A 25,038-nucleotide genomic window follows, 5' to 3' on the forward strand; every position below is an offset into this window, starting at 1 on the left:
GAGGGGTGAGAGGGCGCTATGTGGTTCTGTGCACCCTACCCTACAGAACAACAACCGGCCAAAGCCCATACCATGGAGGCTACTGGATCCACCTCCCCAGTGTGACCACACGACTTAGTGAATATCATGGAGCGTATATCTACGGGAGCAGCTGCAGACTTCTCAACTTGTATATGGACATATTTTTCTGTGTTCTGGAACTAGTACTTTGCAAACTGCGCTTGTGCAGCATAATAATAGAGTTCAAAGTCTGGTGCAGCTAAGCCGCCATCGTCGTGTTTTTCACATAGTTTAGCCCAGCTCATTCTCACTGTCCCCCCACACCCCCATACAAAGTTAGGTGCAGGTGTCTGTAACCTAACAAAGAGCGCTTTACCGGGCCATATGGGGATGTTACTGAATAGGTATCGGAGTTTTGGTACCACTACCATCTTCAGTAGGGCAATGCAGCCATACAATGAAATCTGGAGTTTGTTCCATAATTTTAACTTGGTTTTTAGTTGCATTATCAATGATTTGTAGTTAGCATTATATAGGGTATGTCTGTCAGTGGCCACAATAACAACCAGGTAGCGAACAGAGCATGGGGACTAACGAAAGTCTGCCATGGCATCTGACCATACAGTCCACTGTGTCAGTGGGATAGTTTCAGATTTGGCCGGGTTCATTTTGTATCCGGAGTATTTAGCTAATTATTTTACATCTAGCATCACTGGGGCCAAATTAACTTCAGGGTCTCTAATGTACAGTAGGGAATCATCTGCGTAAAGCAAGATCAATTATGGCGGGGGGGAGGCGTGAATCCAGACTTCTCGACAGATGTGTCTGTGTCATATAAACGCTGCCATTCCCTCTATAGTGAGGGTGAAAATGAGAGGGGATAATGGGCAGCCCTGGTGAGTTCCTCTATGTAGTGAGAATCCAGGTAATAGGGTGTGATTTTTTTTCTAATTCTAGCACTGGGGTCCTTGTATAGTAGTCATATAAAACCCAGAAACTGCGCTCCGAACTGCAGTCGTCCCAGCATTGCATACATGTACTTCCAGGATACCGAATCAAATGCTTTTTCGGCGTCTAGTGATATCGTCATCACCTTTGCTTTAGGGTCTAGTTGGGATATTAGGGAAAATAACCTACGTAGGTTCAGGGAAGTGGGGATGAATAATGACTGGTCTTGAGTTTATTCATATAGGATAATAGTCTGTTTGCAATAGCTTTAGCAGATATTTTGGTGTATGTGTTTATCAGTGATAAGGGACAGTCGGATGTGGGTTCATGCAGAGGTTTGTTCGGGCTTGAGCAGGACTGTGATAACCGCTTCCCTCATGGACAGGGGTAGTGTCCCTGTTGAAAAGGCCTCCTCCCACACCTCCAGTAATTTAGGGGCCAGTTCTGCCATGTTAAATTTGTATAAATTTACCGGGAGACCACTGGGACCGGGAGCATTCCCTGCCGCCAGGTGTTTTATCGCCTGCCTGATTTCCTCTAGTGTAAGGGGGAATTCTAATAGTTCTCTTTCCTCTTGTTTCATTTTGGGGAGCGGAAACGATGCCATGTATTGCTCTAACTCATTTGTTGATACCTGGTTTGCATATAGTGCTACGTAGAATCTAGGAAGACGATTAATCTCACTGTGTGAACTGGGGCCCTTTCTAAGACCCTCAAGTCATACAAATGTAAGCTAAAACAAATCCCAATATTGACAGAGCATACAGTATACTTCTTGACAGCAATTTACAGATGTGAGCCCTCATGCAATTGTAAGGGTGTGCAATATGAATCTGGTGAAGCTGTAAGAGAAGCTATTTTCACAAAAATAAACATTTGCTGCATAACACATCATAATGGTAACACAGCATCATGAACATCCAACGCAGAGCAATTACTTACTGAGATGAGGAAGAACACCATGCAGGTAAGGGAGAAGCCACTGGTGTACCCAAGGTATCCTACAATGGAGGAGGACGAACACATTGTAAGGGTGTGAAAGTGAAGGTAGTTCCTTATTACAGCCCAGGCTAGACTTATTACCCATATACAAAAACACTTGCAGAAATCCTTTAAATATTCCAGCAAAAACACAACATGGGAGAGAAAACGTTTCAACCTGGAAAGATACACAAACAATACAGCACTGCCTATTGCAGATTTGGGGAGTCAGAGCTGTCAGGCTAAATCAATCATCAACTGTAGACTTCCCAACAAGAAATAATTATAGACATCCTGACCCAGGACCTAGCAATAACCAATGGCTTTGAGGCAGAAGCATCAGATACTGAAATTAGGACACAAGTATCAAATATTATCGACTTCGAGGCACAAGCATTAACTATCGAGATCTACGCACAAGCATTAAGCATTGAATACTAGAAGAAAGGAGTGGTCTTAAATACTACATTAGGTATCGCGCTCCATCCTTTCCCATGTAGTATAAAGTACAGTCACATCCTGGTCCATCTATGCGTTAGGTACTTTATGCACTCGTTTGTGTAAGTGATTGCATTGCCTCTCTTAGCAGGTTGATACATTCAGCATATATTCTCCATGCTGCTTGTGATGCATTTATTGCAATACATTTGCACTGCATACAGTAGCATGCAGTCATTGTTTCCTGCAGCAAATTGTCTAATGTGATCTCTTCCCATTTTCATGGGGAAAATGTCCTCGTTCTCCTACAGGGCTCTTTGGTGAAAGCATGCTCTGGTTCTGCTTTTGGAAGAGCATGCACCTATGAGCATTTCGGATTTGGGCATGCTAACACCATTCTGCACTTGCCTTTGCTGGGAATGAAACGAACTTTCCTTTGCTATAGTGCCTCATGGCCTGAATATGTGTTTTATTTTCAGTTCTGTTCATTGTTGTCTACCTGTGATGAAGTCACATGTTTTGAGCAGAGTGGTGGGGTTTGGAGGGGGACCCATCACCTTCCCTAGAAATAGCTCACCAGAAAAGCCTAAGTGACCAAAAGACATGGAGGTAGAGAACCCGAAAAGAGTCCCTGAAAGAAGAAAGGACCAAGACCAACACCTGGGATTCCGTATGGAAGATAAGAGTAATCATCCAGTCGGCATGGGGCAAAGGAGTAGCCTTTTCGGGAGGTAACAACTCTTGAGCTGCCCCTTCGTATAATCAAGTTTGTTGAAGCCCCTGACCCCCATGACAAGAAACAGTTCTGCTGTTTTATTTTAGAACACCCCTAAAACCTTTGGAGACTTTCTCAGCCAATCATCGTGACACTTCACACAGATCTGATCACCCATCATCAATGTTAAAGTCCCCACCTGTCCAAACCAAAATTCTCAGGAGTAACCATGCCCCTTGTCACAAGGGATACCTAAAGTGCAACAGACTTGTCTTTGTTAATTATTGTTGCCACCGGCCATGTCCACCTTTATTTTATTTGTTTATTTATAACGTGCTTAATACCAACAAGTGGTTTCTAAGCGCTGGATCGGGATTCAAACCTTTGTTGGACTGCGTTGTCTTGCTTCCAAGACAAAAGTGTTGCCCCTGAGCTATCCTTCCTCCCCTGACAATAGCACGTGAGGGAGAATCATTGAGCACAGGGTTCTGCCATCTGTAGTCAACAAATATTCAACAATGACAAGTTACTTCCCTTTGCAGGCAGACCTGCAGGGAATTCACGCATGGATCATTAGAAGACCCTAGCCGGCCAGCGGCATACCATGAAGGAGACCAACGTCTTTTCCACCATTGCATTGGATGTCTTTTCCATCATTGCTGTTGCTATACCATAGGGCTCTGCAAGCTTCGTCTCTACAGAGGTTTTGGACTATGACTCTCGTAATGAGCCGAACTGTGACCTGAAACAACAGCAATGGTGGTAAAGACATCAGAAGGAGATGCCACGTCTCGGGAAGTTGTGGGGCGTCAATGAATGTAGAGGACTGATTCCAGATAACCCATACATCCAAAGTCCAGTTAGTTATTTGGAGGACTTTTTAGCCAGTTATTCCCAATCCAACAGCCAGATGTCAGGATGATGATTCAGTTGAATTCATAACAAATTCACTGCACAAAGCCACCTGCCCCCAGGCACAAGCATTAACTAGCTCCATCCAGACGCATGCATAAATAATCAACTTCCTTATATAAACTGAACTATAATTTGAACTAAATCATTCCCATTAGTATAAATAAGCGGATATTAGCATGAACTTGTTTCCACTTCCAGGTACAATCACCCGCTATAGACTTACAGACACAAGCATCAACCATTGACTTTTAGATATAAGTATCCACTTTCCATATACAAGTGTGGAATGCCGACTTGCATGTATTAGGGTCAAATACTGACATATCATGGATAAACATTAACTACTGACTTCCAGACACAAGCATCGATCACTGACTCCCAGACACACACATGAACCCATTGACTTCCAAAAAGAGCCCATACCTTTTAAAATTCTAGGCACAAGCATCAATCATTGTCTCCCAAACACAAGCATTCACTACTGACTTCCATATAGAACCAATAACCACTGAGCTTGGGGCACAAGCATCAAGTGAACATTCATACGCCACAAACTAAATCGAAAGACACAGATAGCGTTAAAGAAGAAAAAAAGAGTTCTACGTGGTTTCATCGAAGTAAGTTACTTACTGGTCATTTTCTCTATGTTTTTCTTTTAATGAGGAGGCCCCCCCTATACTCCTAACCACCCTTCCACCCTATACCTATATATTGTACCTGCGTGAAGTAAATTACCACAGAGTAAATTAACACATAGTTTGTTTGTTTGTTTGTTTGTTTTATTCACTTATAATGCGCAACAGACCCAAAGGTAGGGTCATGGGTTACATATAGAGTACAAAATACAAATACAATATATCACAGGTCAGCGGCAATTGCAATTTAAACACACAGGCAAAAAGAATACAAAAGGTAAAGTAAGGACAGTATATGTACAGACACTAAGTGGACGTTAGCTCATCGGCCATGTGGGCAGAGTGAGGAGGTTCATAAGATCAAAGGAGAGCAGGATAGTGATGTGTATATGCTAGGATGGCATGAGGATAGATGGGCGCTAATGGGCTAATCATTGGCAGACCTCAGCAGATTAATGTAGTTGATTCTGAATTTTGGAAAGGGCTGCTCCTCACGTAGGGAGTTAGGCAGTGAGTTCCATAGTTGGGCCGCTTGAACCTGGAAGCTGCTACCCCCCACCTTGGTTAGCCTAAATCTTGGAATGATGAGGCTGTTGGCATTTGCGTTTCTGGCTGGGCACGTATTTCTTTTTGTGAGTTTCTTACTGAGATAGCTTGGTGCGGCATTGTTCAGGGCTTTGTGAACCAGGGACGCTACTTTTAGGTGGATTTTATTTTGGGTGGACAGCCAGTTGTTTTGGCACCTGATCTTTGAGATGTGCGATCTTTTAGACACACCGAGGGCAGCTTGCAGGGCGTTATTTTGTAGAATTTGAATTCGGTGGGTGATGGATTTATTTGCTCCAATGTAGAGGGCATTACAATAGTCGAACCTTGAGAGGATTAGAGTCATTGATTTCAATGAAACCACAGTACAAGGAAAAAGGGTCACTTACAGTACTCATAACAATCCTTTTGTACCTTGATATCTGTTAAAGATTCGTGTTGCATTATTATCCTGTCACTTAGTGTCGTGAACAGAAATGATTTATAGTATTTTTTAAAGAAAGATTCAATTGTGGAATTAGACTCATTGCCATGCATCCGGTGCGCCCACGCACTATATGGCTATCTCTCTCCCTACTGACTTGAACTACGGTTCCCAAGGGCGTTCAACCTACCAGCGTTTTGAGGTCATGTCAATGATACATAAGGCGCTATACAAATGCCAAGTAACATAACATAACATGTATGTAAAGAGACATCCTTTTGGCGTGAAACACACAATGCCCACACCCCGGTGCTACTTTTAGATTATTCTTGGGAAAGTTCGGCTTGTAGCTTATGAACCTATTAAAGACATCAAGTTCTAAATCTATTCTTACAAGCAGGTACCTTTATGCTTGCTACTGTTACAGATTCAGATGCTTTGGAGAGATTACACTGTAGCATCTCCCCTTATAAGAGAGATGTGTTACAGGTTGCAGCAGTAAGGAACACATTTCTAATACGCGTTTGGCCCACCTGTGCATCCTGTCTTTGGTTGTATTAGGCGAGAAATGCTTCATTAAATGTACATACAGAGCTCCAAGGGACTGCTCAGCAGATGTCGTGCAGCAGAACATGGTATGCATGGTGGGCTGCGCCCTGGTGTTCATTGAAGCTGCAATAACATTGGGCATTCTACGATCCACCTTGCCAAACCCAACCAACCAGATGAAAGCCTTGCCTTTGACTTCCAGTTCATAAGTCACATAAACCTGTGTGGTCTGCCTGAACTACTTTGTTTTGTTTACATATTGGTTTAGTGCTATTTTGGCATTCACAGTAAGCACACATTTTACTGCTGCTATTGTGAATGGCGTCAATGAAGCAAAGACAGCTAATCAATCAGCTGGCTGCACGTTGCAACAGGTACGAACGCGCTTCCTCTATGCCACAGTCCACTGGTGGTATTCGTCTTCCTGGATAGCCTGTTCCCCAGTGGCAGTTAATTATAGGGTAACAACGAGCATTCCACTTGATTTTGCCACATTGGTGCAACTATGCACTCTGTCGCCTGATCCGTGATATTTGCAGAGAGTACTCAAATGGTCTGCAGCAGGTTATGCAGTTTATGAACAGTGACTTGCCCAGTGACTATCTTTGTGGCTATTACATTGTAAAGTACCAGTAATTACGACAATGCTAGGCCAAAAGCAAAATCTGTTGTGCGATATCTAATTCTTGAAACACTTTGTCTGTGACCTGTTCTTGCAGCTGACATGTATCTGTGAAACTGATGACTGTCTCACCAGCATGCTTTAAAACTAAAGTTATAGAACTGTGTGTGGAAACCAGGACTTTATCTCCTGTACCACCATCGAAAACGGACACATTTTGGACATTATACAATCATGGCAGTGTTCTTTGTCCTGATGTTGAGCCTGCGTTTGGTGCCAGGGGGGCATGCAGCTCCTAAAGGGGTACCTGAATTGTAAATGATTTACAGTCAGTCACGCCCATAAATATTTTCAGTCGAGGGGCCTAAATAGTTCCTCAAATGAGGGCAACCGACTAGCATAGCGAGGAAGCACAAACATAATGTAAGTGGGCTTTGGGGGTTCTCCCTCATCCCAATAAACGTTAGGAAATAATACACTGGAGTGGTGTATTTTATAGCACAATTTCTGAGAATAAATGACCTAAAAAGACATACAATTTTGAATCACTACTCTAAGGTAACACATGAATCATCCCATTGATGGAAGTACGAAGGAGCATTTTACAAAATGTTTGTGATGTTGCATCCACAATATATGCCAACATTGACATCGAAAATCACTTTTATGATGTTGCACTCATAATGTATTCTGGAATTGTCACTGTAAAGCTTGATGTTGCATCCACAACATATGCCTGAATTGACACTGTAAAATGCCTTCATTGAGGTCTGCCCACAATATATGTCAGCATTACAACTGTAAATTAATTTGATCATTTTGCACCCACAATATATGCAGGCCTTCCATCTGTAATTCACTTTCATAATGCTGCACCCACAAAATATGCCAGCACTGCCACTGTAAATCGCGTTCATGAAGCTGTGCCCACAATACATTTTAGCAGTCACTGTATTACTTTCATGAAACTGTGCCCACAATATATGTCAGCATGTTTACTGTGTTGTAATCCAAACATGCTCCCCTGCATACACACACACACACACACACACAAAAAAACACACACAAACACACTTATTGAAACTCACTTAACGTACCTTCATACATGCTGTGATATGCTGCTTCCGGCATCACATTTGCTCTTCTCTGTTGGGGAGTATGGGCAGTAGGTCAAACCACAGAACAGAGGAAGATGCAGGGTGCACATCAGGCGGGGACTCTTTGTTGTCTAGCAACAACAATGTGCAACTGCAGTGAGTGTTGGATCAGCCGCTCACCCCTGTGCACATTTCTTTTTAAATGTATAACCTGCAGCGTCCGCCCAGCAAGCTGGTGCACCGGAAAAGAGTAGGGTTCCAAGAGGGCGGTCATGCTGCATATTCCATGCTTTGTTCTGTCACTGCATTGAGTACTTTGTCTATCAATGTTGAGTACTGGGAGATCAAGGCAGCATTGGCATCTCCAACTCATATGTATGTTTGTGCATCTGTGTTTTGGCTCGACTTCACAATGTCTGAACCATCATTGTCACCATAGGTGCTGCTAATTCACATCATGGATGCATCATGTTTAGGGTCACATCGAGTTAAATCATGGCAGATTCTCCCCCGTGTTAATCTGCCAACATTTCACAATTTCAGAGCTTTCTCTGCTTGCCTTACCACATCCACAAGATCCTTATAATTTTCCAGAACACGCGACTACTGGCTGGTCATGTCCCCAATCATTCCTGAAGAGGAATCCACTTTAGTTGTGGATTCAGGGTTAACAGTGTGAGCATGAGCCCATAATGCCAACCACAACCAATCTCAATGCCTCTATCTCAGTGCAGGATTCTGATCTGATAAGGAGATACATGCTCTTGAGTGCTTGTCCTCTCTCATTCGAGCGGGAGGCTTGCAATTTCCTTCTTCTAGCCATAAACCAGGAGTTCTTCATATTTACTGCCTCCCCAAGTGATTTAATAATCAGATTGCCTGATTGGATGCCCCGGGCCACTGCTGCAGCTTCCCTTTCACTAACCAATTGGAAGGGACAAAAACGAATAGTGTTCCTTTTGAGGCATGCTGTGACCAATGATAGACATGTGATAAAGACCCATGGCACCTACTTATGAAGAAGGATAGCACGTTACAGATAAGGCTCTTGACCCAGGGAAACGTGTGTTTCTTATGCATGTAGACCTGGAAGTGGGCACTCCCCAACTTTATTTTTGTCATGAAGTCTCCTTCCTCAAACAATGGTGTGACACCCCGCAGTTTTCTTATCTTGATCATGTTTTTAAGGCACTGGCTCAGCGAGCTTCAGCTCAAAATAAGGACACTGAAAGTGGGTCCTTTTTTTAAAATGTGCTTGCACATGGAGAATTCAATTTGGCATTCATTTTTATTTGTAGAGCGCTACAGAGGGATTAAGGAAAGAGGTACAATACACACTAAATAATTATAGAGAAGCTAAATTATTAGGAAAGTCAAGATGGGAAAGATAAATGTGAGGAGAAATAAGAGCGAGGGAGGGAAGGAAGACCAGATAGGGAGAGCTTCCACAGTTTAAAGGCATTCCGATTCAAAGAGGAAAAGCAGGGAAGAGGAGGAGAGGACAAGGAACAATTAGGCGGAACTAGGATACAACAAAGACAATTAGCACAGATAAGGTAGAGCTGGGGCCATGATGACAACTGAAGATGTGGCAAAGGAAAGAGAATACAGTAGGGTCGGAAATGGAAGTTAATGTAGAGTAATCAGCTCATGAGAACATTGTGCAGCTGCTGGGGTGAGTTAAAGGAGAAATGAAGAATTCAAAAGTCGCATTGAGGCAAGCCAAGGTATGAGATAGCCAACTAAGAAAGATGAGTAGTAGTGAAGCTGAGAAAACATCAGGGTGAAAACCAATATATTGACATATTGAAAGAAAGAACATGCTGGATCTTATGGAAGTAAAAAATTGGAGCGCTGGTGCGAGACAATGAAAATGAAGTTAAAGGAAAGCAGTGTCAAACAGCATTTACAGGTTGTGAGCAGAGGGGGTAAAGAACAGGTTTTCTGGAAGAAAAGATATACCCCATCGAAAAAGAGATCAGGAAAAATGAAGACATTCGTCTTTGGAAAGATTAAGATAAAAGGAGTATGAGGACAAGAAAGACTAGACAGAGCGCTGGAAAAGCAAGAATTGTGACTAGATCGAGAATGAAGAAAGGCCTTTTAGTGAAAAAGACAGAGAGTAGAGATAGGGCAGGAAAGATGTGAAGTACGGAGAACCATACAGTAACCAGCACGGATCACTGATGGGCACCATAGAGGAGGGGAAAGAAGAGGGGGTATTACCAGCACAAGACCACATAGGACTCATTAGTAAAATAGCAGGACCATGAAAGAACTGGCCCTGGGATCCCAAGATTCAACAATGTAGTAAGCAAGATAGAATGATCAACAATATCAACACGGCAGAAAGATCACATACACGAAGAACAGAAGAAGATCACACACACGAAGAACAGAAGATCACACATGCAAAGAACAGCAGATCACAAATGCAAAGAACAGAAGATCACACACGCGAAGAACAGAAGATCACACACGCAAAGAACAGAAGAAGATCATACACAGCAAGAACAGAAGAAGATCACACAAGAGAAGAGAGGAAGATCACACATGCGAAGAACAGAAGAAGATCACACACGCGAAGAACAGAAGATCACACACGCAAAGAACAGAAGAAGATCATACACAGCAAGAACAGAAGAAGATCACACAAGAGAAGAGAGGAAGATCACACATGCGAAGAACAGAAGAAGATCACACACGCGAAGAACAGAAGAAAGGTTAGAGTGCCGGGTAGAGGTGAAAGAATTTGTCACAGAAAGGAGAGCAGTTTCAGTGGAATTACATTTTTTGTGTTGTTGAGATTGAAGAGGTTTAAAGATAAGGTGGGGTGAGTAGATAGCGAAATAAGAGCTATCGGGAAGGGTTAGAAGTGGCAGCCAGGTTTGCATATTGGAGACAAAGAGGTAGATTGTATTTAGTGACTGTCAAAAAAAGAGGTTAGGGACCAGAGAAAAGGGGGAGAAGACGAGGGCAAATGCAGGAACAAAGATTATCAATCTTAGGAGGGATGTAGATGGCGACGTTCAGGACAGTACAAAAGTAAGATTTAGAAGGATCAGGAGAAGGGGCGGACTCAATCAGAATAGAGACAAACACAGTGGGTGAAAAGAAAAAGTAGAAATTAGTTGTTGAAAGTACAGCACTCTGGCCTGTTGGAGAGTGCAATTACAAGAAGAATAAGGAGATAACAGAGTATTAAGGTCAGAAAGAGTGTGAATTTTTTTTTTTACTGATCCCGGTTTTGGAGAGCATACATTGAAGCGAGTGGATGCATGGAAAAATCCAAGGCTGGGGATGTTTATGAGGATTCAAGTTAATGAAGAGAAGGGGAAAGTGAATTTCGACCGTTCAGAATAGATCCAGAAAAAAAAGCATGATTGCAGTTTAAGATCAATGGAGAAATCCTCATCAATTTAATGAAAATGGACATGATTAGGAAAAAATTGAAAGTGTACCTTGCATTTGTTGACCTGTCTCATGCTTTTGATAGCATAGACAGAGAAATCCTTTGGACAAAATTAAAAAGCTGGAATTGTCCAAATAGCTTGTTACATGCCATCAAGGATTTGCATACCGACACTAAAATCTATATTCGGTTGGATGCAAGTGGCACCTTATCGGAACCCATTCTTACCCACTGTGGAGTCAAACAAGGGTGTCCTCTAGCGGCTATAATATTCAATGCCTTCATCTCTGATATCGGTGAAGCACTTGAGAAAGCAAAAGGATTTGACCCGAAAATAATGGACTCTGCCTTAAATGGGATCCTATATGCAGATGACTTAGTACTAATGGACCTTACACCCATTGGACTACAACGGAAACTGCACGTGGTAGAACAATATGCCCAAGCTAATGGTCTACAGATAAATCCAAGTAAGTCTGCCATCTTAACACTGCAAAATTTGACTAAACGTACATCAAAGAAATTCAATTGGCGCCTTGACGGTGAATCACTACAACAGGTAAAACAGGTAAAATACCTGGGTATGTGGTTAAATTCTAATATAAATGATCATACTTGGGTACAGAAAACGAAATCCAAATGTCGTCAACCAAGTACCCAAGCCATGGTCTTAGATATAAAATATGACAAGTTTTCACTGGTTCCAACTTTAAAGTTTTACAAACAAAAAGCGGTGCCTGCGACAACCTATGGCGCCGAAACTGCCTTCGGATGCCCTGCGAGTTTGTGGGATAATCTTGAAAACATCTTTTGGGGCAGAATTTTGAAAGTTGGCAGAGGATTACCGGCAGTAGTAGTAAGATATGAATTGGGGCTGATCTCAATAAATGCAAAGGTTACATGGAACACTTTGTCAATCTTTCGCAAGATAATCTTGCCAAATGGTGCACCGTAAATGAAAATTCTACATGATTTGGTTGACAAACAATCAAATACAGTTTTTTCGGCTTGGATAAATCAATGTCATCAAATTCTAATGGATATAAATAGTAATGTAATCACTCTGAAGGAAAATCCAGATGCTGTAAAGAAAAAATTGTGGGAAACCGATTGGATCAGCACCTGCACGAACAGAGCCAAATATTCACTCTTCAAGAATGTTCCTCCAGAAGGGAACGCCTACAACTCAACCTGTAAATATCTTGAAAAATGCCCAGACAAACAAAAAAGAACCCTGCTTATGAAATTCAGGCTAAATCAATTTAAGACAAAAGAAGTAATTATGCGATGGAGCAAATATGAGAAGCTGAACCCTAAATGTAGATTCTGTGACCATTTCGAAGAGAATATCAAACATTTGGTTTTAACCTGTGAAGCTTTCTCCACGAGAAGAATGACACTGTTTAATACAATTGTGGCAAATAAACCTCTCCATACCATGGAAGAATGGTGGGTGGAATGTTTTACAGAGGTAAATAATAAACTAACATACGCTCTGACATTCCTCCTTAAAAACATTGAAGAAGAATTAGCCAAATCGCATGAAAAATGGAACTAGAAACTGGCTTGCGATTTATGTTGTACTTTGCCCAATTCAGTGTTCATTACTTCTCTTTACTTTTTACTATTTTAATTGTTTATATTTTATTTTGTGATATCTTTTGCTTCTCTTTGCTTTTTTGTTAATTGTGATGTCTTTTTATATGAACAGTTAAGTGTGATGCCATTTTTCTTTTCTAAACCAATAAAAAGAAATTTAAAAAAAAGAAAGGGATTCAGGAAGGGAAAGATAACATGTGAAGTGTGTCACTCGTAGTACAGGACTGGAGGGCTGAAGGTTGTGACAGGAAAAGGTGCGGCTAGACATGGCAGACAGGGGAAACAGTAATAGGTAAGAGGGAGACAGAAGTAAATGATGCAGAAACGTAATCTGAAAGGTCCAGACTGAAGTCACAGACAAGAAAAACAACATGGGGCTATGGAAAAATAGAACTCAAAAGAGTCAAAATCAATGTAGGAGCCATCAGGGGTGGCAAATGATGAGAAATGTAGTGGGGCCTTGCTCTCTTTTTGGTACTTTCTCTGGAGGTTATTTTAGGCCCTCCTGTAACGGATGGATGGGCTGTGCCTTATGTGCTTCCCGGTTGGTGGTATTTGCCCTTGAGTCTTACTCATTTATTTTAATTGTTTTATAACTCACTAGCAGCAGAAGCGTTCAATTTTCAGAGTGCCAGAATGGTGAACTTGTGAGCAGTAGCTCTCCAGCAGCAATCTAGCAAACATAATGCAGCATTGTAGCCTGTCCTTGACCATGGTGAGGAGTGTGGTACAACCCATCCATTCCTAGAGGGTGTTGCACCACATCTGCTGCCATCTCTTGGTCTTCCTCTTGAACACAGGCTTCTGTAAGCTCCCCTCTAATGTGGCGGTTTTGGTGCCTCAGTGCAGCGAATCCTTTCCTCACTATCAGCTCCTTTTTTTTAAAAAAAGGGATGCGTCTGTTGAATGGAGCATAGCTTTCACCATATCTGTTTCTGTCTTCTCCAGGGCTTAAGCCACTTACTGCCATCTTACTCAATGGCAACATGAGGTTATTTCTCTGGACCTTGTTCTGCTTTCACACAGAATTCTAAGGTGGGCGATTTGTTTTAATGTTGCACTTGTTGCTGTCTGCCTGTTGGCCGTAGAACCTGAGACTGCTTTAATATGGTTGTTCTTCTCCCAAGTTGGTAGCTTTCTCTGTTTTTCATCAGATTATAGGGTGCCCCTTCACGTCTTGGCAGCACAGAGGATCACGGTCGCTTCTACCCAGGGTGTAATTCTATTCTGTGTCTCGAAGGTAACTTCTCCTTGGGTTTGAAGAAATCTTTTTTGTACTTCTGAGCATCTGAATCAGTCTCTACATATTTCATTATAAAAATATACTGTGTTTTGTATATATATTCAAAGTAAATATGTACTGTGGTAAAGCCCAAAAGGCCAAAAGCAGCAAAAAGGTAGATGCTCACATATAACAGGTCCAGATCAAATTCCCCAAAACGGCAACATCGTCCGCCAGCACAAACCTCTTTGCCCAATGAAATGCTGTTATATTTCTAAAAAAATAATCTTTTTACATTTGTGCTACACTAGGTGGCAGAAAAAGAAAGCCGAGGTACTTTTTCTTCAAACTCTATAAACAATTGTGGATCCAAAGACTAAACCGAAGGATGAGGCAAAACGTTAATCTCGATCAGATCCCGTCCGTCCAAAAGGAAATGTACAAAGGTGGATTTGCTGGAAAGGGGTGTTCGATTTATCATAAACTAGACAAACGGAGGTACAAATGCCTTCTAAACAAATAAGCATACGTTTTCGACTTCAAGGCACAAGCATTTGTACGAGAGTTACAAAACAAGCATTAAATATCTGCTTCCAAGCACAGCCGTAACCTATACATTTTTAGTCAAAGGCATGACCCATAGACTTCCATACACAGATACACTCTCCCGACTTCCTCAGACAGAGGCACAGCCCATAGACTTCCAGACACAGGTACACTCTCCAGACTTCCAAAAACAGCAGCATAGCCCGTAGACTTCCGGAATCAGGTCTACCCCACTAAGCACATGCATAGCCTATCGACTTCCAGACACATTACATTTCAAAAGGTGCACTTGTCTTATTTAAAGTGTATGGAAGATATGGTTAATGGGCTCCGCGTGGCTACTGTAAAAGGGAAGCTGTGCAACCAAAGCTATTTCTTGTGGTGGCTGCATGAACAGTGAGTGATTGCAGTGGTTGTGATGGGCCATTGGGGCCTGACCATGGAGAGAATGTCTAATGCAGGCTACGACTGAGAGCGACTGCTCTGTGTGCCATCAGCATGCATGTGAGTGGCTGTAGATTGCTGGTGGAGGACGGCTTGATTGGAGTCTGTTGAGGGATAGGTGGTTGGAACTGAAGCTGCCATGTTGCTTTAGAATACAAGCAGAGACTGTGGAGAGGAAGTGGAAGTGCTCTCATTCGAGATCGAACAGCGGCTCGTCTGCTAACAGCATAAGTTCCACAGTCATGTTTTACCCTAAGCTATGGAGCCACTGCAGGTTTACTACGGTTAAAAAGGTGTCTGTCGTGAATTGTGGCGACTTTGATGAATGTCTTGATCCATTCGGTTGGAAGGTCAAATGTATTTCTGTAATGCACAGCGTGTTGGCGTAACGGGTTAGGATAGATATGATTTAGATGCATGATCTAAAGTATCAATATGCCTTCTGGGTGAAAAAAAGTGACTAGATTTGAATGTGCCATTTGTATCCTGTTCATGCCAATTGTGCAGATTTATTAAAGGTGGTCTGGTCAAAGATTTGTGCCAAATGGAGCCCGGGCATGGGTCCATTATTTGATTGCTTGTGGTAAAATCTAAGGGGGCAGGATTTTGCTCTTGTAGAATCACTATTGAGGGAATAATGCGTGCTTACAGGATATCGGAAAAACAGACAAAACCACTATACATGGGAGCAAACACTAAAGTCCTTATTTCATGGACTATCAAATAAATAATGGAGAATAGACATGCCAACATGGCTATTCTGTATGCTGAAATTCATTGCAACTTTAGAAAACCTGAATTCTTTTGAATTGAGAGACACAGTGGATGCGGAAATGAATACTCAAAGGACTCGGGCTTCCTAGAATGTACTAGAGGTGGTCAGCACCGATCTCCTGTGCATCTAAAGAAGAATACAATAAAAGAGAGTGTGGGCAAACGGTGTTGTGGCAAGTAGAAAATAGAAGACATATTATGTTTCAAAACTAAATGTATGTTAAGTGAATGACCTGCCCATTAAGTACAAAACAGCACAACCAAAGTCTCAATAAAACTGTATGAGGATGTTTGCATCATGAGTTTCGCATGTGCAAAGCCATAAACACTGTACTATTTGTTCGAGGGCGTTTGTGGAGGCACACAGGAGGACATACAGTGCTACATCAAAGGACATCCTGTCCAGTTAACAGTGGCTCTTTAGCCCCTCCCGTCATGTGACAGCGCTCTCCCAGTGAGAGTCTCCTTATAACTAACATTAGACCGCGTGAAGAGGCCAACTCTTCTAGTCAAGTCTAAAAAAAGTGGATGCTTTACACAAGCACAATCCTAGGCAATTATACACGTTAACACACAATTGTGTCTCACACTCAAACTTACCAAGGTGTTTCATGAGAGCCAGGGGAAGGATGATCAAAATGCTGACAATTATGATTAAAATATTCCCATTCATGTACCAATCCCTAGAAAAGGAAAGAGAAGCAAGTGTTATAAATGTTATGTTATCATATACTGCACCAAATTACCACTGTATCTTGTATATCCAGTGATGTACTGTGCCCCCGGCAGGGGTGTCCAGACCTTAGTCTGCTGGAGGCACGGAAATGACCAAAAGGACGCAGTTTTAAGTGGGAAACAAATAGTACAAACAAGGGGAGGGAGGGATGCAGTGGGTGAAGGATGTTTTGTGACATCATTAGTGCATTTCAGCCCTCTTAGGTGGCCCATAGTTCTAACGAGAGAAAGGAAAGTATGTACTAAGGCAAGGCAGATTTTAGTTTAAATTTCTATGTGGTTATCTAGGGCATAGAAGTCTTGAGGCGTCTGTACCCAGTTGGCATGGAAAAGGCTTATCCCGCAAAAGTCTTGTTGGGAAGGGGAGAGGGTCTTCCCACCCCACTAGGTGATTCCGAATGAGAAACAAACTGTAAACTGCACATCGAGGGAGCAGGGGGGACTGCACAGAAGAAACGACATGATCGCGTAATGCATGGATTAGGTGCTATATACCATAGGCAAGTGTAAATGCCATCTTAGTTATTGGCAGCCATTTTGGAACATAGGCCCAAGCGATACAGAAGCACTAAACGTGTTAGTATTAGGCCTGCATTTCTAACACAAACACAACCCCGCCACGAGCGAGCTTTGCCGAGTTAAAGCCGGTCATTGTCTCAGAGGCTGTAGGCTTTTTCGCCCTGGAAAGAATGAAAAGATGTGCTCTGCAAGGCCACGAGAAGGGAGCAGAGCGCCTCTTGGCAGTTACCATTCCACAACACAGATAGCATGACCCCTTGGCCTCAACACGCCCCGCGCCACAGTTGCAGCCCTCCTATGCTTTGATCCCAGGGTGCCAGCCAGGCTCGGCTCAGACCACTAACCATAAAGCTCTTAGACCCCTGATGGATCACAAAGATCAGAAAGCAAGGCTATCTTGCCTTCACAATTGGGTCACGTGATGTGTGCTGCAAGATGCCAGGGAGGGATGAAATGATAGCTCAAAGTGAGGGTGTAGGACCTTGGGAAGCTGCTGGCACATCTAGGAATGAGTGAACTATGTGAGTTGATATGACCTTGGCTCTCCCTCTGGGCCCATCTATGTGTCTGCCAGGTGCACCACTACAGTGATTGAGTAGCATTGTTTTGAAAGTAACTAATTGCTTGTTTGGCCCTGTTTATTCTGCGAATGATGAGCCCAGCAGCTCCCACGTGGACGGAGACAGACAAGAAGGCTGGGACCAAAGGCGTAGTATCCCCTATGGAGTGGGATGCCCATGTCTAGGGTCGCTCCAACCAGCCTCACAGGTTTTCACTGTATGTAGTGATGACACTGATCAGGCAAGGCATCCTTTTAACTTGCTACAAAGCCCCAATTTGGCAGAACGTTCGGCGGCAGCAGAGTTCTTTGCTGATGCACTTCTATTTTGTAGAAATAACTGCTTGTTATCCTTGCAAGCGTTGTCTTGGGCCTTTTTCCCTGGTGGGTTGTATTTTTTTGGTGTGAGCGTGCAGGGGTGTGCCTTCATTCTTCTGCAAGATCATAGGTCTGGACGTATATTAGCTGCACCTTAGCTCGGAAGAGTGCGCATACAACTTCCTGCTCAAGAATTCCGATCACTATGTCTGAAGGTCATGAAAAGGGACTGAATTTACATTCAAATGAGAACCTACAAGGATGTAAGAAAATAACGGTCATACAACGCGCTACTTTTATGGGACACAAAAGCAGGGGCTCAGAGAGCGGGGATGAAGATCACTCTGTGGGGAGGATCCAGAGAGGCCTTGTCAGGGAATCTGTAGTTGGGCCACCTAGGATTACGCTTCAGTAAATCCTTGTGCCCAAGGGTGGACTGGCCTATAGGGAGCTCTGGATATTTCCTAGTATGCCTGTGCATCCTGGGACACTTGTGTGTTAACCTATTTTATTTCCACATTTTCCCACAGGAAAAGGGCTGGGCTTGCTGAAAATGTGTAATATGGGGTCACTTTGAAAATTATTTCCAAGGCGTCTTTTGGTTCCCAGTCTGCCCCTGCATGACTCCTGCCCCATAACCCCCAAAAGAAGGAAAGGCAGGGGTTCCCAATTGGGAGGAGTGGGTTGGCTTCTTACCTTCGATGCACAGACTGTGGGAAGGCACCACCCTGATTTACACTTAAGTAATCGTGGCCCAGATCAGTCCTGTATGTTACCCAGAATCACAGTAGCCCAGCCATGATCACAGTGAGCCACTCACGAGTAACCCAGTTTCAGACATGCTTTCGCTTGGCCACAGTGAGCCACCCTAAGTCACCACCGCCCAAACCCCGAGTGACTGTGACCTGCACAGAGTCCCTTGACACACCTGACGCTTTCTCTGTGATGCTGCACCTTACATTGCAGAATCTGTGCCAGGCTGAGCTCAGTTATAAACTCTTTCCATTGGACAGCTCAATTCCTCAGGCCCAGGCTGTGCCTCAGGAAGCCTGAGCCTGCATCTTCCTACCCCACCCCTGCCCCCCTTACACATGTCCCTACCCCGGACAGGGCACAGTATGTTCCCTGGCATGCTCAGATGCCAGGGGGTTGGCGATGTGCATGCAACCTAAGAACCCAGGCTAACTGAGGACACGCCAAGTGGGTGGAAGGTGCTCCCGCAGTGAGATCAGGGCCAGCCGACGTCCTCGTCTAAAAGTACAGCTCTGCCCACTTTGCTTACGTACTTTGCCAAATGTTTTACAACTGGGCCATGGGAACTGGGAACGGGGCGACCTAGAAACTAAAACGCAACTGATCAAATGTACAAGACGTGACAGTGTGACACTAAAGGTCGGTTTGGGAAAATTGCGTTTTCGTGGAGACGGTAAAAATATTTCCACGGCAGATGAAGATTTTTAAAGGACGCTATGTGACCGCTGTTATACTTCGAGGATAGGGGAAATTCACTGAAAACTCGTGAGCCTTAAGCCTCGGCCAAGATAAACTGCGTGATTGATTACATCTGCCCGTTTTTTACCCTGCGGGTGAGGGGTGGGCTTGGCTGTAAAAAGAGATTGCACAGAAGGTTTCGAGCAAGCAGAGGGCAGTGCCTCCTACTGGATTGTACAGGCAATTCCGCGAGTGCCTGTGCTGTTCATTGGCAAACAAGTGGGACGGGCTGGCAGCAAGGGCTCCCTCTTTCATCCATAAGCAGCCCACGCAATGTCCCCTGGGTGCGAGTCTTTGGTAAGCGGGAACGGAGTAGTGCTTTATAAGCTCTGTGGAGACTTTAGTGGAAGGAGAGATTGTCCGTTGCTCAAGCAGCCGCGCCTTCCATCCACAAGCTGCCTAAATAAGTGTACACGTGGCAGGGCTCAAGTCCTAAAAGAAAAGTGGGGGCCTTGTAGACCAGTGATTTGGGTATGGATATTGTGCGTGCGTGGTTTTCTTCAAGTGGGTGGAACAAATATTATTTAGATTACATTTCTTTAAAACCCATTGAAAAAATGCAGGGGGGGACGCTGTCCGCCCTCTGAAAAAAGTTGGCATACGCCGTGCACCTGCACGCTCCCTTGACTTGTGCAGTGGTATTTGGTTTGCACATTTTACTATTAGTGTAGTGTTGTGACAAAAGAAATGAGCAGAGAGCTTGGTGTGTATTATGTGCTCGGAAGTGTTGTGTGCTTGAGTCTCTATCACAGGCATATTTTAAATACAAATTCTGTGGACATTATGTTCCCAAAATCCTCTTTGATTTAAGGACGAATCACCAGGAAACCACATTAGTGCTATTTGCCATCTTCCCTTTAAATTACACATGAAGGTGATTTGCTCACTGGTTAAATTGATTATATACAGAGAGAGAGAGAGAGAGAGAGAGAGAGACAGAGGGAGAGAGAGAGAGAGAGAGAGAGATTACAGACTTGATGTGAACAAAACCACCTGAGACCTGTGCGACCCAAGTTCATGTTTGCATGTTCTCATCATTTATTGTTTGGATCAGGTGGCAGCCCCACTCTAGACCACAACCATCACTATTTAACCCATGCCCAACATTCAGGCCACGCCCCCTTATTGGACCTTGTGGCAAACCAGAAGTAAGACTCGGACCAGATGACATAGTGCAATGATAAACTGTTATTTAATTTAAAGCAAAGGCCTCACTAGCCCTATTACTAAGAGGGAGTTCCCTTCCTACACACTTAAACTAAGGTGCTCGTCAGAATGTCAAGTAACACAAAATCAGTCCTTCCTCCTAATCTGTTCAACTAACTGGCCCTACCCTAGGAAAAAAGGAAACAAAATGAGAGAAAGTGCTTTCCCACTGGAGGTCGTCAACGCCTCATAGCTGACCCCCTTTCCTGCAGACCAACTCAAACTCAAATGCTCGTCCCAAGACATGGTTCCTGGCCTGGGTCACCCACAATATCTTTCCAAAAAAGAAAGACAAATTTCCAAATGTAAAGTTCAAACTCCAATGCGATCTCAGCTTCTCTGGTTCTAAAGTCACTCAGTTAGAAAAAGGTTTTTAACTATTTGCAAATAATTCAATTCAATACAAAAGTGGTTTCAATGCTTGGATCCACCGGGATACTCTGCCCCTCCCTTCCTTTGCACAATGCTGTATCTTTATGCCTAGCTCACTGATGTGTGCCTTCACCCTCCAGGATAGCATGGGCGTTAAACTTTTCAGTTCTGTTTTAATGCTAGCCTTCAGTATTGGTAGCTTTCCTCTTGTCTCACAGGTCACCTTGGCACTTGTGCAGGCTATTCACGGGTTCTCTAAGGCCAGGGTTATTCTTGGTTACTTCTGTTGGGGTTGGGTTCACATAAGCCATATATACCCATTCCATAAGGATGGGTAGATTTGGCTTTTGGGGTTTTCAATACTTTTAGCCGTTTGCTTTTCACTTGGGACACTTCGGTCCCAGCTTAGGTTGTTCTCAGGCTCAATAGCCAGTGAATGACTCAGGGGTTTCAGTTGCCCGCAGTGTTCAAGAGCCCGACTCCCTTCTTTTTCGGAGGCCTGTGTACCTGTGCTCTTGCACGCTTCCATCAGGGAGGATCGGTACTTCTGATAGTGAAGGCGTTCGTCTCTACCTGCTGCACTAGTGCTTATTAATTATTATTGTTTATTTATTATTACGCACTACATGCCCATGGGCCTCAGGGCGCATGTCTCGTCAGGGCTTTCTTTCCCTCAGCGACTGTCAGTATGGGTTCTGAACTGCTTTCAGCCCCGGCTTTCCTGGATTCAGCAGCATTTCTGGGCTCAAGGCCCACAAGATCCTCTTGGTGGTCCCGCCTCCAGGCTGCCTGTGTTCTGCTCCAGTCGCCACTTTGCGTGTCTCCTCCCCTGCTGTTCAGCTCTGCGTCAGAGAGTCTCTTCTACCAGGTGAGGGTTTCATTGGTTTTATATGCATCTCTGTATCGAGAGGCAAAGTCTCTGTGATATTATTTCCATCAGTACTGTAGTCCACACGCACACATAGGCTTTCTTCAGGCGCGTCAGGGACTAGCAAGTCTGCACAAATCCGTGTGAGGAGGCGCTTAACTTGCTGGTTGCCTCCATGCTGGCCAGGGACGTCATTTCACCAAAATTCCAGGGGTAGCGGAAGTGACATCACACGATCCTTGACCCCTGATGACATCACAGGAAGTGATGTAATCGCGGGAAGCGATGGAACACGACCTTTCACCCGTTGATAAAACAGGAAGTGGCATCACATAGCATTGTACACTATGAAAAATATGGTTACGATAGCACTATAATGTGATGTACATTTCATACAAGAACAGATCGCCATATGTATCGTTAAGATCAGTGTGTATAGGCCCATATTACCAAATTACTGCGAATGCAAGCAGACGTCCATGACCAAATGATAATGATGTGTTATTATATAGTACTTACACTTAAGCGCTTTATATAGAAACAAATATACACCCAATATGACCCAACCTGTGTTGGTACTCATTTATCGACCTCAGAAGGATGAAAGGCTGAGTTGAGGCGTTTAAGAACAGACTAAATCAGTGACTCACCCCCTGAAGTGTGCCTGAAATAAACCTTTAATGAGTCTAGCAATTATTGTATAGAATTCCAGAAAGACACATTATTTGGTATTCCTATTCTTTCTTATTTAGGGTCAGTGCTGAAAGTGTTAGTCTTGGAGCACTCCTCTTCTTCTTTTTCTTCTTTTTGCTAAGGGGCCTGAACAAGAAAGCCACCACTCCAGAAGTAAAGAGCCAAATGGCGCTGGCCACAGCCCAGGAACTTGCATTACAAAAAAACAAAACAAAAGAAAACAAACATTTTTATTTTTTGTAGCGGTCGCAAGGGAGACCTCAGAGGTCGCAGTTGTGACCTCTGGTGACCCCTAAATGACGTCCCTGATGCTGGCCTGAGCGTTGTAGGATTACATCACTGCCTACAGTACTGCGACTGTTGGATTCTGTGGAATGCGGTGAAACCAGACTTTTGTTGATATGTTGATCGTTCAGCGACTGCGTCGGGAAGACATAGTGCAGCGCTATACGGATGAGCAGTTCTCATGTGTGGAAATGGGGAAGGAATCCGAGGCTGCTCGAAAACTGGCTGTGTGGAAGTCTGGACTTGCTGGGTTACTTCCATCTAGTATACTCAATTTTGCAGGAGAAGGTAAACGTTGTCCAGAACCTCCACTTACAAACAATATGCCAGCACAAGCGCTGTTAGGGCGTGAGAAGGAACATTGTACGCCTCTCAATCAGGCAAACAGTGGCCTCTAAGGTAGGGTATTAGATTGCCCCAATAATATGTATATGACGAATGAGATAACTAAGGCGCTGGCTGATGCTAAAACTATTGACAATGGGTTAGTAAAAATAACATTACTTAATACTAGGTCACTGTCAAAACGCTCTCTTGATATACATGATTATATTGAAGAAAACAAGATAGATATTATGTGTCTCACTGAAACATGGCTTCAGACATCTAGTGGACCAAAAATTGAAGAGGTTATCCCCCCAGGTTATGAATCTTTGGTTAAAATCGGGCTAAAGGCATTGGAGGTTGGGTGGCCATAATTTGTCGGAAGGAGCTTGGAATGTATGAAACCAAGATAATATGTGATGGGTGTGAAATTATTCACAGGAAAATCACACCGGATTATAATCATAGGGTGAACGTTATGCTAATCTACAGACCTCGTGTAGAGATGCTTACTTTTAATGATCATTTCAGTCAACTACTCCTAGCTTTAAATAAGCTAAATTGTGCCGCTATTCTTATAGGAGATTTTAACCGATGGAAAGGAGATCCTAAGGACAAGCAAGCTAAGGATCTAGAGCCTATGTTAAAAAACATAAAAACATGGACATACATATCCATAATTTCGGATCCTACTCATATTAGGGGGCATACCCTGGGCTGGGTTGCTGTCAGGAATATGAACATGCTAACTGTCAAAACTGTACAGCGTATCTGGTCAGATCACTACTTTATTATATGTGAGCTGCAATTACCAGCACCCCAGTAGCAAAACCATATAATCCCAAAACAAGTTTGTAGAAGGAATTTTCAGAAAACAAAGATCCCAGAGTTGGCTATATGTTTAGAAGAACTTATGAATCTGACAACTGATCAGAATTTTCCCGATCTTTTAGTGGACAAATATAAAGCTCATGTGCAAGCCTTTCTGGATAAAACTGTCCCTTTGAAAGTTAAAAATATAAGAGACCACCCACATCATCAGAATTGTTTTACCCCGGAATTGAAGCTACTTAAGCAAGCAAAAAGGCAGGCTGGGCATAGTTGGTCAAAGGAAAGAACGGAGGAAAATAAAGAGGGCTGCAAATGGATTGAGAAAGAATATAAAATGAGAATCAGAGAGACAAAGAAAAATTATTATAATGAGCAAATAAATAGGGCAGATAATGAAACAAGCAAACACTTTGAATTCTTTAAGAAATTGAAAAAACCCAGCGTTCTGGAATGGCGCTTTTGCCAAATAAGGAACATTGGGCCTCATTACAAGTCAGCCGGCCGGAAACAATGGTGGCGGTAAATCCGTTGCCACCGTTGTTTCTGGACCTGCTGATTCAGAGTCCTGCAGGCGGGAGGTGTCACTCCCACCAGGTCTGACCTGGCGGGAGTAACACCACCCACCTGCAGGCGGACATGGAAACACTGGCTCTGTCATAGACAGAACCAGTGTTTCCATGGGAATGGGTATTTACAGAATTCCGCCTCCAGAATTACCGGGTCACCGGGGTTGTAATGCCCTGGTGATTCCGGCAATCACAGAGGCGGAATGTTATTACGGGTCCAGCGGCAGCCTGTCAGTTGTTCCGGCACGGCTACCGCCGGACTCGTAATGGAGACTTTTGTGCTTGAATTCAGAAGGCCTTTGCTGATAAAATTGCTATAGCACCTAATAATATCAGTCAGGACTTAAACAAAAAGAATTACTTAGCACAGATAGATGCATGAAAGCCAGAGGGTCTTTCAGTTT

At 43.4% G+C, this 25,038-nt stretch overlaps 1 protein-coding gene across 3 annotated transcripts in view; it reads right to left on the bottom strand.

Annotated features, from left to right (window-relative positions):
* SLC38A5 (solute carrier family 38 member 5) overlaps positions 1–25,038 on the bottom strand; it is an 825,614-nt gene that overhangs the window by 128,834 nt on the left and 671,742 nt on the right. For all 3 annotated transcript variants that reach the window (XM_069647525.1, XM_069647526.1, XM_069647527.1), the window contains 2 exons: positions 16,468–16,550; positions 1,891–1,949 (listed from right to left, as the gene is read on the bottom strand). In XM_069647525.1, the coding sequence (XP_069503626.1) occupies positions 1,891–1,949; positions 16,468–16,550 (142 nt within the window). The remainder of the gene's footprint in view (positions 1–1,890; positions 1,950–16,467; positions 16,551–25,038) is intronic.

Source organism: Ambystoma mexicanum, chromosome 2q (assembly GCF_040938575.1).
Source record: "Ambystoma mexicanum isolate Mex_15411 chromosome 2q, UKY_AmexF1_1, whole genome shotgun sequence".
NCBI lineage: Eukaryota > Metazoa > Chordata > Amphibia > Caudata > Ambystomatidae > Ambystoma > Ambystoma mexicanum.